The sequence below is a fragment of the Anabrus simplex genome, chromosome 7, assembly GCF_040414725.1.
Source record: "Anabrus simplex isolate iqAnaSimp1 chromosome 7, ASM4041472v1, whole genome shotgun sequence".
In the NCBI taxonomy this organism is placed as follows: domain Eukaryota; kingdom Metazoa; phylum Arthropoda; class Insecta; order Orthoptera; family Tettigoniidae; genus Anabrus; species Anabrus simplex.
The window spans coordinates 99,919,896-99,939,509 of NC_090271.1; the positions used below are offsets into that span (position 1 = coordinate 99,919,896).

At 38.1% G+C, this 19,614-nt stretch overlaps 1 protein-coding gene across 1 annotated transcript in view; it reads right to left on the reverse strand.

Moving 5' to 3' along the window:
* The window catches only part of Myo10A (Myosin 10A), a 460,053-nt gene that overhangs the window by 10,164 nt on the left and 430,275 nt on the right, over window positions 1-19,614 (reverse strand). The window contains exons 52-57 of the mRNA XM_068228601.1: window positions 16,869-17,042; window positions 16,550-16,763; window positions 15,228-15,409; window positions 12,948-13,109; window positions 11,102-11,257; window positions 3,226-3,430 (exon numbers count right to left, since the gene is read on the reverse strand). Coding sequence (XP_068084702.1) covers window positions 3,226-3,430; window positions 11,102-11,257; window positions 12,948-13,109; window positions 15,228-15,409; window positions 16,550-16,763; window positions 16,869-17,042 — 1,093 coding nt within the window. The remainder of the gene's footprint in view (window positions 1-3,225; window positions 3,431-11,101; window positions 11,258-12,947; window positions 13,110-15,227; window positions 15,410-16,549; window positions 16,764-16,868; window positions 17,043-19,614) is intronic.

Below are 19,614 nucleotides of genomic sequence, written 5' to 3' on the forward strand. Positions count from 1 at the left end.
ACACACTACAAAGCCAAGGCGAGTAAAAAGACAACCTGGGTAAGTCCGGGCAATAGAATTGGTGAAAGGCAGATAGAGCACGTAGCGATCCGAGACAAAAACCATGCAGAGATCATGAACACCAAAGTCAGGAAAAACAGCAGGATGGAGTCTGACCACTATCTTACTGAAATCAAATGTAGATGGATACCAAACAGAACTAGGAGAAACACAAACACAAACTCACACCAGATCGACAGAGAACTGCTGAACAAAAACCAAGATCAGTACATGAAGAACCTGACAGTGGAGAGTAAATGGGGAAACTTAAAGGATAAGGTTAGAGAAGAATCCAAACAATTGACCACTAATAACAAGAGAAGGAAGCATGAGTGGTGGACAGAAGAATGTGAAGAGGCGGTAGAGTACAGGAGGAAGATGTGGGTAAGGTGGCAGACTACCAAAAAGGAAGAGGACCTGTCAACTTCCGAGACAGCGAGAAAGATGGCTGCCAAGACGATCAGGAATGCCAGAAGGAAAAGGTGGAATGAGAGGCTGGAAGAAGCTGATCATGCGTTTAAGAGAAACAAATCACGATCCTTCTTTAAGGAGATGAAGAGCAGGATAAAGGGTTATGAGGCGAGAGAACCTTTTGTGAAAGGACAAGATGGCGAGTTGAAAATAGGAGAAAAAGATGTATGCGAGGAAATGGCAAGATATTTCAAAGATCTACTGAACACAGAAGCACCCACAGGGAGCATTACTCTACAGTATAGCAGAGACATCAACCAAGGACGAGCACCCACCAAAACAGAAGTTGTGAAGGCAATCAAGGATCTCAAGAACAACAAAGCGGCAGGTAATGATGGTATATGCGCCGAGGAGATCAAATGGGGTGGTCCTGCAATGGAAGAAAGCAAGTACAGAATAATAATGGACATCTGGATAAATAAGAAGATACCTAGTGACTGGAAAGAAGCCATAATTATACCAGTACATAAGAAAGGAGACAAAAGAATACTGGATAACTACAGAGGTATCTCACTGCTAAATATTGGGTACAAGATACTCTCGAGATTATTGCTGAACAGACAGGAAGCACAGCTTGAATCGACCATAGGAGAATACCAGGGTGGTTTCCGGAAAGGGAGAAACTGCGTAGAACAGATCTTTGGACTAAAGAGAATCATAGAACACAGACACAGGAAAGGAAAAGACACAATAGTTACATTTGTAGACTTCGCAAAAGCCTACGATTCAATAGACAGGAACACACTACTGAACATCCTACGCGACAGAGGATTGGATTCTACGACACATGGATTGGTGGGGGAAACATTGAAGGATACAACTGCTAGAGTAAGATACCGGAGTATGTTGTCAGACAGCTTTGAAATTAAGACAGGAGTCCGACAAGGGGATGGGCTGTCGCCAATATTATTTAACCTAGTTTTGGATGAAGTGGTGAAGCAGTGGAGACAGTTGAATAGAACCATGGGAATTGAAGGTGTACATATTGGATATAAGATCAAAAACAATGTCATAGTGGATTGCCTTGTCTTCGCAGATGATATGGTGTTGTTACATGAGAAGGAAGAAGAAGCAAAGTTGGCACTAGCAAATCTAGCAGAAACTGCAGCAAAGGTTGGTCTGAAAATAGCCTACAACAAGACGAAGGTACTGAATACGAAGACCGATTGGAATGTAAAAGGCCAAGTGGTAGAGAGAGTCGACAGCTTCCGGTACCTAGGTGAGAACATCACGGGTAAAGTACAAAGCAACAAAAGTACCACAGACAGAGCTCAACTGCTGCTGAAACTACGATATGCAGCCATGACTACATATGGAAAGAAGAACCTCTCGAGGAACACCAAACTGCGACACTACATGATAACCATCAGGAATGCTGCATTATATGCAACTGAAACGCTGACATTAGGCAAGAGAGCTTGCATACAATTCGAGAAGGAGGAAAGAAGAATCTTGAGACATATATGGGGCAACAAAAAGCAAGGTGAAATTTGGGTACACAGATCAAGGCAGGAACTATATGCGAGTATAGAACCAATCTCGAGTGTGATAAGAAAAAGAAGGTTAGGATTTGTTGGACATCTCATGAGGATGGATGACAGTAGGCTGACGAAGAAGATATGGAATGCAACCTGCTTAACTGGAAATAGTCCGACTCGTTGGCTGAATGGTCAGCGTACTGACCTTCGGTTCAGAGGGTCCCGGGTTCGATTCCCGGCTGGGTCGGGGATTTTAACCTTAATTGGTTAATTCCAATGGCACGGGGGCTGGGTGTATGTGCTGTCTTCATCATCATTTCATCCTCATCACGACGCGCAGGTCACCTACGGGTGTCCAATAGAAAGACCTGCACCTGGCGAGCCGAACTTGTCTTCGGACACTCCCGGCACTAAAAGCCATACGCCATTTCATTGTATGGAGCAAAGATGTGGCAATGAAGTGCACGAAGGTTTTATACTCGTCCTATTATAAACCTATGCTGCTTGTATATGTACAGTATTATTTACAAGTTTATGCAACGTAAACAATACTGTACATATATAAGCATGATTTAAGTGATTTGATAGAATCTGAGGATGTTCTTGTAGAACCTCTGCAATATATCCTGCAATATAATATCTTCCATCTGCACTAAATCTGGTTCTTCGATTTCTCCTTGTACCGAGGTATTTTGCACATTGTAAAGATCTTCAAAGTATTTTTCCCACCTCTGCAATATATCCTGCAATATAACCGCTAACATTAAAATTAGAGTGCATTTTTACAAGTACTGTATGTTTATAGTGTTATAATTTATATTGTAATTACGGTGTATTTGACAGACTGAAAAGTTTTTGTTACATTTAACTAAGTCAACACTGAAAAATATGGCTTCATTCTTAACAAAAAAATCCAGCTGCCTTGCCTCATTTCATTCTTTTAGTGGCACACTCAATCTCTGCCATGGACACCTCGTTTTCCTTATCATCCATCTGCACTAAATCTGGTTCTTCGATTTCTCCTTGTACCGTGGTATTTTGCACATTGTAAAGCTGTTCAAAGTATTTTTTTCACCTCTGCAATATATCCTGCAATATAACCTCTAACATTAAAATTAATTTCTGTTCTTTTTCTGGTCTTTACAGACCTACTCCTTCAATAGCTTCTTGGGCATTGTCTTATACATTCTTTTATATAACATTAGTAAAATAAAAAATAAAAGGAATTTAAACTGACCTAAAACTTGAGCTTTGGCCTGGATGGTCTGAAGTGCTTCTACCTCGCGCCAGTTGCTCTGGACCATGTTCACCCATTGTGCCGGTTTAACGTCACGCACAGTAAGGGCAGGTTTAGGCAACAAGAACTTGGTCTCCTTCATACTTGGAAGATGCTGCATATCCGCTGCTCGATGAAGTAGGGCTGCCATCTTGGCAATGTCATACTGGAAAAAGAGACATTAGAATTTTATTAATTATTAATTACTTCTTTTTTTGTACCAATCTTCATCAAAGAACATGTAATGGAATGTTAACTAAAGAAAAGGAAAAACTTATCATCACAAACCCCAAAATCCCAAAGCTAAGAGGACTTCCTAAAATACACAAAGATGCATGTTCCATCAGACCCATAGCAAATTTCAGAAATACACCAAGTTAACAATGCACACAAATTAAGGTGTGTAAATAGTCTCTTAAAGATAAGTTGATGTGAAGGGATTATGACGACCCATGACGACTTGGCTATGAACATGGACATTCTCATGGTTTTCGATTCGGACAGTTATTAGTAGGCTGTGTAACTGATCTTGTTATATTTTGTTATGTTTGTTATATTTTATTATGAAAGTTTATATTTGTTAAATAGTCTGTTGACAGTGCAAATGAAATTTGCTCAGTGTAGCTGTATCTTGTGCTTCGTGAATAAATAAATAAATAAATTAAAAACTTCTATGCTGGAGTGGAGAGCAGTCAGGACTTTAAATTCAAGTTTTTAAGGATTTAAACAGAAATAAACATGAATATTCATACATTTCTAAATATATTTGAGCATGATGTGATCAAATTTGATGTTTTTTCAAGAACAGAACATGTCACCCATGTTTTTTTGAGGATACTGAGTAGAATCACAAATACATTGTATTTTAATCAAGTCGTTTCTTTTTCAGGTGTAATTCTGTTACCATATGTTTTCCTTTTCAGATAGTTTATAAATTGATTCAATTCAAAATTAGTTTTGGCAGACTGAAGAACCTTACAGTTATAAATTTCAGACGATGATGAGAATACAATGGTGACTGCTACAGTGACAGTGAAGGAGGAGAAGAAATTTTTAGGCCTAATGGTTGCTTACAGGTATTATAAACAAATCTACTTTAGAATATTGGCCTACCTTAGACTTTTTTCTTGAACATGATAAACAGAAACATCCATGTGATGATTATGTGGTGAAATTTCAAAGACCTGATCAGTCTGTCCATAAATAAGGCTGCGACTAATGTGCGATGGTAATGATTACAAGATGAAATACTGAATTACAGTAGAGTCTCGATTATCCGACTTAAACGGGACCTGGAGTACGTCGGATCACCGAAAATGTCGGATAATACAGAATAACTCTGAAAATGAACTAAAACAAACAGGAAGGCTATACTGTATTACGTACTATGTTTTACGGGACTCTATTTATTGACTTATTAATTCAATTGTACAGTAGATGCAGTACTCTTTTCTTACTACGCCTGTAGCCAGGTGCAGACGTCTTGGCTTGGGCTGCAAGAGTGTCTTGAAATTCAGCCCAGTCTCATCACAATTAAAAATCTGATCACCGGATTATCCTTCAGCAATAATGATTTCTTGAAATTGTCTTTTAAATTTCACAACCTCATCGGATTTAGCAGACAGTTTTTCTCCACAGATATTAAACTGCCGAATGCCGTACCGTTTTTTTCCACCGACCAAGCCACCCAGCACTGGCAGTAAAATTAGGGTCCCTTTATTAAACCCCTTCTGGATATACACCGCCATTTCTTGCAGAATGGGGCCAGATATTGACAAGCCCTTTTCCTGATTTTTAGTGAACCAAAGAAATTGTGCTTCACTTACTTTTTCGTACTCAAATTTTCCATTGTTTTTTTCTAATTTTCAGTGCATCACTTATTGCTCTGGTAGAGCACCACTTTTCAATTTATTCCCTCATATGTTTCCAGTCTCCCACTGTAACACGTCCAACACCATAATCTGAAGCGATTTTTTGGAGAGTTTCCCCTTTGTCCAGTCTTTTTAACCCACTCTACTTGTCTTCCACAGAAACAATCACTTTCTTACGTTTACCCGCCATACTCACAGAGGATATGAAAACTATAATATCCGCACCCAACCAATACTACATTGAACAATTCTACCGCATGACTGCCAGTGCTTGTCCCACAGTCGCACCCTCCACACCCCGTGTCCCAGAATTGCATCCACCTTAAGTTCAAATTAAGCCTACCAGTGTCGGATAACACGGAGTGTCGGATAAGCGAAGGTCGGTTGAACGAGACTCTACTGTATATTTGACACAGGAATATGTTACACACACATTGTAAATCTAGTTAAAAATAACAATGAAGAAAAATATATTATTTTTAGAGGATACTAAATAGAATAATAGATATATTGTATTTTCCTCATGATGGCTCTTAAAACAAGGTACTTAAATCCATGGGTTGACTACGAAATCAACTCTTCGATTTTAGTGGGCAAATCTTTGTCAGACTTTAATTACTTTCTGACAATCTTCTAATCCTAAACTTCCAGTGGGTCACAACTTCCAACATGTAGCTTGCTGAAGAGAGTATCACAAGAGAATCTGACATTGCTTTTATATATACTTATGTTAGACTCATCTCTGTCAGTTTTCAAGTTAACCCTCTTTGATCAATTCTTCTCAATAGCACTAGCCTTCAATTACTAACAACTCTCTAGCCTTTTCTTCTCTAATCCGTCACCTTCGTTCCTGGAAAGGTTGGATCACTCTCTTCTGTATGAGACGAGTAGGTGATCTTGGACCAACCAACCAACTGACCGAATCAATCAATCAATCAATCAATCAATCAATCAATCAATCAATCAATCAATCAATCAATCAATCAATCAATCAATCAATCAATCAATCAATCAATCAATCTCTAGAATTGGCATGTTATATGTAAAAGTAAGGATATGCTCTATGACTTGATTGTTACCAAGCTGTTTTGCTTAACTACATTTCTTCTCATATTTTCCTTCCTGTACCTTGACATTGGTCATTTTCTTTTTTGCTCCAACTCTCTCTTATGTCAAGGTTATCTAGTCAAAAAGACGATAACCTTCAAGGAACACCTTTCTATTTCATTATAATTGTCATAATCATTGACACATTACACCAGAACTCCATTAAATTAGAATAACTGTTCACTTCTGCTGGTAGCAGAGTGTGACCTTCATCTCTATGTTTTATGAGAGAATGAGTTTGTTACCTGAAACTGTGTAACTGATACTGTAAAATTAAAAAATGACTGAACTGATATGATGCAGTTTTCTTGAGCAAGTTAGACATTTCTCTGAAAACATTTAAAGCTATTTATAATCACAATAAAAAACAGAAGAATGAAAAATTAAGAAGCATCAGGTTAAATTTGAAAAATAAAGTGTAATATGCTGAAAATGATGGAGTGTTATATGAAGCAGATGTTGCAAGGCCTGTATACATTTTCTATTTTAGGCCTCTAACCAGCTAAAATTGTTAGGATGATGCGCTTTCACTAAATACACAGTTCAAATAATTAGGGGAACATGTTTTTTTAATGTATGCCATGCTCCACAAAACAATAGCTCATATCCAGGTATATTACCAACTAAACTTTTATTTTTTACCATTGAAGTATACAAAAGAACATCGATGGATTCGCATTCATTTTCAGAACACATATGGAAATGTCCAAATAGGGGCAAAAACAAAGTGATAACAGTCCTCTAGGGTGAATTTTTATCACAGCTGGAGAGCTTCAGTATGGTGTATGTCCTCCACGAGCATTTATCACAGCTTGGCACCTGCGTGGCATGCTCTGCATAAGTCGACTGAGGTCACATTGCGATATCAGGTCCCATTCTTCAATGAGAGCCTGTTCGAGGTCTTGGAGAGTCTGTGGTGGAACAGGATGCCCACAAACACTTCTGTCAAACCTATCCCACACATGCTCGATGGGACTGAGGTCGGGAATTACTGCTGGCCATTCCATCTCTTGAATGTCCAGTTCTCGAAAGACAGCTCTGGTGATGTGCGCTATTGAGCCCTGGCATTGTCGTGCAAGAGTATGAATTCAGGGCCAACACTGTATGCAGGAACCAACACATGCTGTAGCAGTATCTGCTCAATGTACCCCGCAGTGGCAATATTACCACGGACGACGACAAGATCCGTACGGCCATCAATGCTGATGCCACCCCAGACCATCACAGAACCTTGTCTGGATCGATTGCCTTCCTAGACAACATTTGGCATGTACTGCTCACCACGGCGTCTCCATACACGTTGACGTCCATCATGCTGTGTCAGGGAAAATCTGGACTTGTCTGTGAACAACACAGGTCTCCATTGGCGAAGTTGCCAGTTGACATGGGTACGGGCAAACAGAAGCCAAGCTGGGCGATGTTGCTGCGTTAAACAGGGCACTCGAACAGGACGTCTGGGTTGTAAGGACACTTCTCTTAACCTGTTCCTTACTGTCTGGTCGGACACCGTGACTCCAGTGACCCTCCATAGGTCTTACTGCAGTTCTCTGGCAGTTGCTGAACGATGCCACAATGCACAGATGGTCAGATATCTGTCATCCTGTGGGGTTGTCATGCGTCCAGGACCTTGTCCAACCCTCCTTGTGAACTGGCCTGTCTCATTGTAGCGATTCCACAAGCGTTGAATAACTGATGGAGAGACATTGAGATCCACAGCAACACGATTAAAAGTCCATCCTTTCTAGATCAAAGTGACGGTCATTGCAACTTGAACCTCGTTAAGATGTCTCATGGGATGTGCTGGTTTACGTACAACGTGCTCAAATGACCGCAGTAGTCTGTGTACCTCACAACGATACACGGATGCACCACTATTCACTTTGTTTTGAGGGGTCACCTGACAGTTTAATGCATGGCTATGCCTACACATGGAGTATAACTTCGATTTGACATACCCTGGGTAGCTGAGGTCTCAAGGTATGCTGTACAAGCATTGGAACCCCATCTACCAAATTAACGTTCACACACCAGACATTACAAAACATGTTCCCCTAATTGTTTTGAACTGTGTACAGTATCTGCATGTGAAAATTCTGAAGGGGAAAAAAAAGAAAGAGAGATACTCTGGATCACTTATAAGTGACATAAAATATTTAAAGCTTCAGAGCTGTTGTAGCATTTTGTAAAATTGTTTGCTCGTAACAAAGATGGCAGTAAACACCATATCACTGAATCTAGTTTTCTATTCTTTACCATTAGGAAGAAACATCCACAGTCAGTTTGTGTTTTGAAGTTTATTCTTGTCTGCCATTTCTGTTACTCTATCTGCCCACATTAGCTGGCCATTGCATTTACCTTTACACGTGCGTCCATCCTCCTTCCACCTCCTGACACTGACAGTTTATGTTCAATTGATTGTTCCATTACTGTATTTACTTTCTCTTCACATCATAGAGTAATCCAGACAAGGTTGGACAATACTCCTTATTAAAGCTCAAATGTGATATTCAAAGCTTAAACGCAGCAAAAGCACATTTTTATTTGAATGTCTTCGTACAGCATTTGCAGGTTGAATAGTGTGTATATGTATACAAGACGAACCAGCTAAAATTTGTTCCCCAAATATTACATCCACAATATCTCTTGCCTGTCATAAGAAGAAATCCCTAGTGGTTCTTCACTTGACAGCATGGGTGGCGAGCACACAGTTCCTAGTTAAGTTTGAAATTGCCTCCACTTGCTAATTTCATCTTTCCTGCATTATTTCTCTTAGTCGCCTTCTGTTCTCTTCTTAGCATAATGGTATTAACCCTTTGTTGCCTGAATAGTGAAAAATAATAAGTATACTTGATTTTTTCACCTTATTCTAATGGAATACGTTCAAATAGTACTGTAAATGCTAATACTTTCAAATCATAATTTTAATTTTTGGTATGTTTTTGGGGCCTGGTACTTTTAAGTACCGTCAGGCATATAGGAGGCTTCATATTTGGGTAGATAAGAATGTTCACATTCTTTGCTGGCAGGACCTAGTGTTTACAGTGCACTATGTCTTCTGGTATGGGCTAGAGCAATTTTGTTACTTTCATTGATCTGTCTCTGTCTTATCCTTGGCTTTGACTATATGAAAGTGACTGAGGTATGAGCGATGCTAGTAATGCCATTCCATGTGCAGCCTGTCCCTGCTGTTTGGTGTGAAAACGTTGCTCATAGGGTCGGTTGGTGCATGCATTTCAGTGGGCTTGGCAGACTGATATGTAATAGCAACTTCTGGCTCGGTGAGGAAAGCAACGGGAAACTACCTCACTCCTCATTTCCCTAGTACGCCTCTTCAGCAATGCCTAGGCCATCTAAGACAGCTGATGGCAGAGCTGTTGAGGATCCAACCAGCCTTAGGGCTGAAGACTGAACATACATACATACATCACATTTATTGTCTCAAAATATTAGTAGAACATTTTTTTCATACCTAAAACTATTACAAAAATGCAAAAGCAAAATTTAAAGCAATTATGTGTAATAAGAGTGAAGTTTCCTAATATTATTGTTCATATGTAGAACATCTTGCATACATCCTAAACAGCTGACACAGTTTTTTTTTCATTGCAGCAAAGAAGAACACTACATGTAGTAAACTTTGAATGCGGTCTTGACTGCACCTTCTTTCCCGAACACACCTCACATCGACCATAGTTTTGTACACAAACAACAAAATGATTTCCACGATTACTTAGTCTGACATCACTGGGCACAGAACATTCTGTTTTCCTCCTTTTTGGTAGACAAGTTTGCTCTGGTGACTTTGGTGACCTCATATCACGTGAAAGTTTTCCTGGAAGAGGAATTTCTTTCTGGTTCATCAGTCCTAGGGCCACATTATGCCGGAATGCCATTCGAGGGACTTTTTCATGCAGATTACAGTATATGATGTAGGCATTGACAAATGCTATCTCAATCATTACCCAAAATAATCTATGCCACTATTTTTGGATCGACGTTCTAAACCATATACAGTACGCCTCAAAGTCTGTCAGCATGGTCCACTCCACCCATGTGTGCATTGTAGTCTTGCACAACAACCGGGCAATCAACAGTAACATTACTTCCATCCTTCTGTTTCCTAGAAACAGTTGTGGCTTCTGTTCCATGGAAATTAGATGCTAAGCACACACCTTTACTGTCTTTCCATAGAAAAACACCGATGTCCATCGAAGGAAAGCATTACTTTTGGTTTTGGATATGACTGACATGAGACCCTTCATATGGCCTGACGGTACTTCTAAGTACCTCGCCATTTACTAGCTACATGTCCACACCAATTGCAAATTTCATTAATTTGGGTATTTTATTGCATTACAGAAGCATACTACTGTACATGTACTAAGATCACTTGCAAGTCAAATGTAACAATAGGAGCTAAGAAATAATCAATCAAAATGTCACTTGTTTACAGTGGTAACACTATGACTACACTCCTAAGAATAAAACGATCTCCTGCGTTTTTCATCAATACCAACCTCAAAAATGAAATATCTCTGTTTCAAGAATTAGTTACTTGAAAGTACCATGAGGAAAATACAAGGATAGGATTTACTGAATAATTCCAAAGCCATGAAATATGAGATGGTACTTTAAAGTACCATCAGGCAACAAAGGGTTAAGTTTGCAAGGCCTAGAGAGCCTTTTATTTTCAGGCTTTCATGGTTCTTCTCTCCTTTTGTTGATACCTTTAGTCTTCAGCCTTCTTTGACATATTATAACGCATTATAATGCATGTTTATAACATGCTATTTAGCTTCATCCACAGGCATTAGGTCGATATCAAGAATAAATCACAAATTAAACTTTTCTGTACTTACAATAATATCCTGATCCAGCTGCTCTCCAGGCATCACAAGCAGAAGCCCTTCTAGATAGTCAGGAGCGATCTGATTGAAGACCACCTCAATGTAGAGGTGGGAGTCTAGTCGTAATGGGAAGTGCCATACTGACCGGCAGAAGATGAGATAAAACACCTGAAATACATTTCCCATTAGTACATAATGCTGATTTATCAACTAGCAGAGTTTATTGGGAAGAAACTGGTGGTCAGTGTTGCATTAAGAGGCAAAACAATGGGATTATCAGCCCATTTAATGAGAGGATACTGTACATTCATAAATTTACATATGGTATAAATATAGAGGTATTTTGAACAGTGTTTCAGAGCAATCTCAGCTGTAGAGGAACAGAAAAATGAGATATCAATGCTTTCTCCCAAGCTAAAGTTCTTGATTTGGTTTAGACAGTGAAGTGAGACTGAAGTGAACTGTCAGTTGGTTCTATTTTCAGGTAGAGTTATTACTATGGTAAGACTTACTTACACACCACAATAAAGGTTTTTCATTAAGGACATCTTAAAAGAAAGTTGATTAAGTCTTGAAGGAGAAAGTTTCATAAGACAAATTTTGGTATTACTATCCCTGCCTTTTCAATAATGTGAATACTGAAAAGAGTATGAGAAATTGGTTGATTAAGAGTGAGGTGGATGGAGGGGAGGACCTAAAAGAGAGGTCTCTGCTGACAAGTGGAGAAATGGAGAACATAGTAGTATTCTATCTTGAAAACTTTCCTGTAAATCCCTTTAAAGACTGTCTCAGAAAGTTCAATTTTTTTAAGAAACAGCATGAAGGGGAAGGGAATTTCATAACTGCTTTTCTTCCCTTTTTTTTGGTCCAGAAACCCAAGAGAGATATTTGCATCATTTTCTGTGATGATGACTCTAGGAAAAAATGCATGTTTATGTTGTACAGTTGGCCATCTGATATACTATTTTTCTGCAGTTGAAGGCTCATTCATCTTCATCGATAGTGCTATCAAGAAGAAGATATTAAATCAGAGCAGGCAATTTCAAGTAGGTAGTCTTTTTATCCAAGATGTCAGTATATATAGAGAAATCTAACTGAGATGTATAAAAGATAGAAGCTCTTTGACCATTACTGCTTATCTCTGTGCTTCCAAAACTATCCTCATAAACTGGAAGTAACACATATGAAAGTAACAGGAATGATTGTTTGTTCAAAAAAATGATAGAGTGTTCCTAAAGAAGAAGGTAAAGTTAGAAATAAACATGCTCCACATGTGGCAGGTCATATGAGGAGAATAAGAGGAGTGGAGTGCTATCAAGGATAATGAAGTACTCAGTTATGGAAGGTAAGAAAAACAAAGGGAGGACTACAAGATGATAACTAAACTGTGCATTTAATTATTTCAAGGTAAGGAAAGTTAAAGCATATGGGGCTATAGTACAAGCTATAAATAAAGGATTACTGGCATATAATTCATTTACAGGGTCCTAGAGATAACAACTGAAAGATACAGTGTATTACAACAATGAAGGGAGAGTGCAGGATGACTGGCAATAACGGTAGTGAGAAATAATATAATTCCAGTGCAGCTGCGGCAATGTGGAAGAGGTCAAGAGGGAACAAAACAGTGGTGCTGGTGAACTGCTGAGGCTTGTGATAAGGATGCTGGAATCTGATTAACAATGGACCAGGTACCCAGAATAATCTGGAATTGGAACCGACTAGGACCCCCTATGGGTCCATAAAGAGCTAAACTGGCGAACAGTCAGTCAGTCTCGGCGAGTCAGTCTTGAGTGCATCAATCATGAGTGAAGGTACAGTATGTACATGTATGTATATTAATGAACTAGAAACTTACCTGTTGATTCTTATGTAGCTCAGTCGTGACATCCAGGATGTACTCCTCTCTGGCTAGTGGCATGGTGAATGTATCTCCTTCCACAATGCAATAGAGAGAAAATTCTTCCATCTCATGAGGAGCCTGGACATTGATTACTGAGCAGATTTCTTCAATCACATCCTAGTACAGAAATATATTCATTCAACCACAGCAGCATAAATGAATCGATGTTCTAGTTCCTAACCTATTTTCAAAGTTTATGCATAATTAGAAATCAAGAGACTTGGATATGTCCAAATAAGAAAATCACTTAATATTGATAGTACGAGTACAAATGAAACATAAAAATATTAATAAAAGTAGTTAGGTACTGTTTATTTTTATAGGACTGGGTCATCGTTGCCAATTTGGTGGGTACTTTTTTCACCAAATTTGAAGGTTCTGAATCTCTGTCTAATGAGTATTTATTTAGGTTAGTGTCTAGTGAGAATTTTGGTAAATTGTTTAACTCAGACTTAGCAATTAGCGTTCAATGGCAAAACTTGTGGTTTTTCAGCAGGTGCCTAAACCCTCAATCCCGGTCATTGCATCTGCCAATGCACAGTCATGGTGCTAGCTGCACATTTGGTAGCACTGTAGAACTAACGAGTGAAAGCATCATATGATGTTATGTGATTTTCCCATACCACACTCTTCAGTATTTGATGGTCCCTTCCCGTCATCATATGTTGCCTACCCAGCCATGGTTTTGTTGTGGTTACATTTTCTAGTTTCCATTTCACAGTCATGACCCTGGTAGTTGACTTCAGAAACCTGAGAAGAATGCAAATGGCTCTGACTGATTGCTTACTGATGTGGCAATCAATAACCATTCCTGGTTCAAAATAACTACACTCCATCCTTCTGGAAGTATTTCATAGCACTTGAGACATGCATCCGATTATAACTACGCAACACTCACCAGTACTACATTAGAATCGGAAGATGTATATTCCGATTTTAGTGATTTTGAGAATAATGATGATAGTAATGACAGTGATTATGATGAAAGTGCAGATGTTGTCCAACGAAATATGCAAAGCCTGAGAAAAGGAAGCCGTTACCTATCCTCCGTATATCAATGGCAGAGTAATGTGTTTAGCCCAATCATGCACAATTCTTTTTACAGAACAAGTCAACAGCTTAGGACATTTTTCACTTATTATTTTCACCCGATCTTATGCAAAAAATAATCAAGAACACACATAAATATTACAAGTTTGTCTTGGAGAAAGTGCTGCCACTGAGTTTAAAATCATGTTTATAACAGTGGAACGACACTACTCCAAATACTTTCAAAGAAGATTTGGATTTTGAAACATACAGTATAAACAAGCTACTTTTTTGGAATTACCAGTTTTGGACAAACCTTGATTAACTGGTCTGGACAATTTTTGATTAAGTGATTTCATACCAAGATTCACAGGAATTTTTAATGCATTTCCAGTGTTTAACTACAATAAAAACTTTTTACTGTAAAATTTAGATATATTTTTACTCAAATTGGGCCACCCTGAAGTTACTGTAATCAGCGTAGTTATATATTTGTGTTTGAAAGTGGACAGTTAGGACCTTCTGTAACCACCAGAAATATGTATGCTGAGCTCTTTATTGCTCTTTCATTATTATTTTGATGTTCGTCTAATTGTTGAGCTTTTATGTTGGAAAATCTTGAATTTGCTAGACATAGTGTAGTTATATTTTGTGTTAGAAAGTGATAAAGTTTAGGATATTACATGGTCAGTGTAACAATTTCAGACAATAAATGAAGATCCTCTCTGGTTTTCCCATGTTAATTTTGACTTTTCTGTATCCAGTAAATTATAAAAAATAATTCAGCTTGGGGCTTTTACAAAAGAGACTTTATCTCAGCAATGAAAAGGTTAATATGCTAGTGACAACTGTCACCAAGCTACTATGCTAAGTAACAATTCACTCTCTGAAGAAACATATTAACTATATATAATTTCACTGAACACAAGCACATACTCACACGGCTGACTTCTGGGATAGGCGTAAGGGTTGGACGATACTCCAGAAATAAATAAATAGAAAAGAGCGTAAGAGCTAAGAGTAACACTAACTGTGCACTATACATCTAACCAAAACTGGCATTAGAAATATTCTAGACAATATGGGTATAGACCAAAATATGACCGCAAAAATTTTAAATAACGCTAATAAATTTAATAGTATGAATAAAATTTGTTTAAGGCTAATAAATATTTCAATACAGATGTATACTTCATACTAACTTACCTGCACTACTGTAGTAGACTTGGTGTTGATGACTCTCTCTGTGCCCCCAGGTAACCTGTAGATCTGTCTTTTTGAGTTGCGACCAGCACTGATGGCAGTAATCTCCTCTACACTTGGCACATTTTTACGACCTCCATACTTAAATGTCTTTCGTAGGTTCTGGAGACAAACTGTAGCTGTCCCTAAACAGAATAACGAAATCATTAATTTCAACAATAACTAACATGCATAAGGACTGGAATACTTAACTGGGAAAAGAGTGATAAATTCTATATAACATGAAAGTGAATCTTGATATTTTGTTCTTGTAGATAGTTTTGGTACCTTTATTCTTCAAATTTCTTATTTCTGAGAGCATTTCCAATATAAATTTGGTTAAATTTGGTTTGCATAAATTATTTCAGCACTAGTTCTAAAATCTCAGTGCCACTAGCAACTGACCTTCACATATATAAATATTATTCATATTATTCAATGCCAGTAATTTATATGTTTTGTAATGCACAGAAAAAAAAAAAATTCCAAATGATCATATTGAACTATGAGTGAGTGGTGATTTTCTACTTGATTACTGAAAATTCATGATGCGAGTCCATCTTCTTCCCTATGAAATTGTTTTCAGTTTGAAAATTGAAGTATACAAGTACAAATAAGGGTAATTAATAATATTAAAATATTGTTGTTTGTGTCATGGGAGTACTTAAAACAAAATCTAGCCTTTGCTAGTTCTACGTCTGGATTCATATTACATTATTTAAAAAGAAGTAACAGTCATCAAGACAGAAAAAATTTATTCATTGTCTTTTGAGACATTTAAAAGAATGAGGACCAAAAAATGTACATATACTGCATAATTCCTTGTCTTGTATTTTCCAAGATGACCCATCAAATACTCACCCAATTTTTAATACAGTAACTGAGTAGAAAATCACCACTTATCACAATGCAACATGATTATTTAACAGGATTTTTCAGTGCATTGGAAGAAATTCAAAATTATACATGAATTATTGACACTGAATAATACAACAAAACTGATCATACTAGTCATTTAGCATATCAGTTATTATTGAAATTTCTGAAGAAATCATGTGGAAATATGTAATAATTTCTTCCTGATTATACAGTAATATTTTGTGTTCTAATCCCTTGACTATTCCTAATTTTCAAGGTTCACTTAGTAAACCACAACAGTCAGATATGATTGTAGTGACAGACATTCATTTATTCCTGACTCAAGAACAAAAGAGAAAAACTCCAGGTATATGAATCAGAAAACTACATGAAAATCAAATAGACATGAATATATATGCTATTATTACCATGATACGCTCTGCGTTTGTCGTAGGCAGCAGTCTCCAAGTATTTGTAAAGATATGGCTTAAGAGTATCGGAGCACACAAAGTAAGCTGCGATGATGCTGAACAATCGCCAACCACGCTGACATGAGTCTGGTTTAGATGATTTGTTATTAGTGGTTTGTTTCATGAGCTGACAATAAACTTCATCACGAAGAGATTCATGTTTATGACAGTGCTGTAAAAGAATATGGTTTATCACAATCATACATATGCACCATGTTACATATTTTATATTTATATGAGGAAAAGATTAATTTTGTTCATAAAGTGTATTACTTACCATTAAGATAGTATATACACATTTCACTTCAGTGATGTCAGGTGCCATTGGTGCATCTCCCATATAGCGCATCACTGACAAAAAGCATTCCACAGCCAGTTCATTGAGTTCTCCTGATTCTAGCCTCAAAAGAGAATTTTCAATAGGAACAGGGGTAAACTTGACTAGGTCCACCTGAAACACATCGAAAAGGAATAAATTATAGACAGCATGTTATGCTAGAAGTAATAAAACATTTGACATACTCTTCAATCATCTACCCTTGACAGAGGATGGCAGCGTTCATGATGTTACAGTTCTGATTTTCTTTCTCCAAGTCAGGCAGTCTGTTGCAATAAGCGTTGTCTCATAGAAAGATTTCCCCACCAGAGGCTGCAGCTGGTCCATTCATCTGATTGGATGTCTTCCTCACAGTCTCTCGCCATTAATCTTTCCCTTCACCAAAAGCTTCTCCAGAGAGGCTGTTCTTCTGGTAATGTGTCCGAAGTACCGGAGGCAAGCCAAGCTAGTCTGCTCGAAAAGCCTAGTCTGGATGCCTAGTTCTTCAAGTATGGATGGATTAGTTCGGTGTTCAGTCCAAGAAATTCGGGGAATGCATCGGCAAGCCAACATCTCATAGCTCTCCATTTTCCTCATATCTGCCTGTTTGATTGCATAGGTGGCAATGGGGAATATGAGGGAGCGAGCTAGTTGCAGTTTTTGTGTTCTTTGTAATACTATGGTCCTTCCATATCCTACTCAGCTTTGTAGTGGCTGCCCTGGCCATGGCTGTTCTTCTCTTGATTTCATCAGTCCGGCTCCATGGCTAAATGGTTAGTATGTTGGCCTTCGGCCACAAGGGTCACGGGTTTGGTTCTCAGCAGGGTCTGGAATTTTAACCATGATTGGTTGATTCAGCTGGCATGGGGGCTGGATGTGTGTGTCGTCTTCATCATTTCATTCTCATCACAATGCGCGGGTCGCCTATGGGCATCAAATCAGAAGACCTGCATCTGGCGAGTCAAACTTGTCCTCAGGTAATTCTGGCACTAAAAGCCATACGCCATTTCATCAGAACACCCTCCTGTATGGGAAATCGTGGAGCCCAAGTAGACACATTTCTGGACAACCTGAAAATCAGCTGTTTTCCTCATATTTAGTTGGCTGGTTGGCTGGCTTTCTGTCTGTCAACAAACATTACCTTTGTCATTTGTCTATTAATTTTCAGGACATATTCCTTACTAACTGACATCAGCTTCTCCATGAGAACCTGTAGTTCAGTGCATTAGCTGCCAGAATCAACGTTATCATCATACATGCTAGACATAAATATATAACTATGAGAAAATGCAATTAACATACTTTAAGAAAAATCCACGCACATTTAATATAAAGATCTCAGTAGGCAACTGTCTGTGTTTGTGCAGGCTAATCTCCAGAACCACAGAACAGATTCTGATTCAGTTTCCTCCACTGTATAGAAAATTTATTGAGGAAGGTTTAGATTATGAAGTCAAAGAGAGAAAAAACAAAAACAAACAGCAATCCAAGTACCTTCTTGACGTAAGATGTCTTTATCTTGATGATAATCCCGAAGTATGCGTGAAAAAATTGAGTATAAAGTGTTCTACAATAAAGCCGAGGACGGTATATATCTATCTGTAAAACGCAGCCCTCAATACAAGTGTTTTTATATTATAGTCTGCACTAATAACGGCGTGTGGCCTCTGGAAAGGCCTGGTGCAGGTCTTTTGAGTTAACACCGTATAGATATGTTGCCATTGATGCTTTCACAGCCCGTACTTATAGACATGATACTGTATAGGCTTTTGGGCTTATGCTGTGTCAAGAAAAAAAAGGGAAATTCTTTACGTTTCTTGTTTAAGAAGCTTCTCTCGTGGACAGTCAAGATTTTTCTTCTCATGACGCAGAGCACAGTATTCTGCGAAATGAGTGCACTTTCAGTGGTCGTTAGATGTTCTAAAAAAATGTTACTATTATTAATAATTATTAACAACCAATAATTTCAGCAATTGAAAGGAGAATACGGCTGTTGTACATTAAAATCCGTGAGACATTTAGATCGGCGCTGGGATTTTAAAATTTTCTTGACACGGCATAAGCCCAAAAGCCTATGCAGTATGACTGTATAGATAGTTTGCAGTAAAAAAAAAAAAAAAAAACAAACAACAACCAACCTTAAGATAAGCTATATTTTGAGATTAATCACATAATCTTAACCAAAATGAATTGTTTATTTGCCTCTGTGGATCCGTGATAGAGTGTTGGCCTTTTAATCCCAAGATAGCGGGTTCAAACCCCGCAGAGGTAGTCGGATTTTTGAAGGGCGGAAAAAAGTCCAATCAATACTCCATATCGTACAATGTCGGCATGTAAAAGATCTCTGGTGACACATTTGGTGTTTACCCGACAAAATTAATTAAATTTCAGCCATAGACGCCCAAGAGAGATCTGATTTACTCTGTCTGCCATCTAGTGGGCCTAGAGTAAAACGGAACGTCGAAATTGACGAGCAGACAGCCAGATGGCGTCAAATCGAAATGTCTGCACATGGTAGCTGAGGCCATACGATTATTATTATTATTATTATTATTATTATTATTATTATTACCTCAATAACCTTATCAAGATAAAAATACACTTAACTGTAGATTGCCTGACTGGTAAAGGAGTTATAATTTTTTAAGTAAAACTGCAGGAATGGTTTACGTATCGCATGGAGAGAAAGAAGCGAGCTAACAGGCAG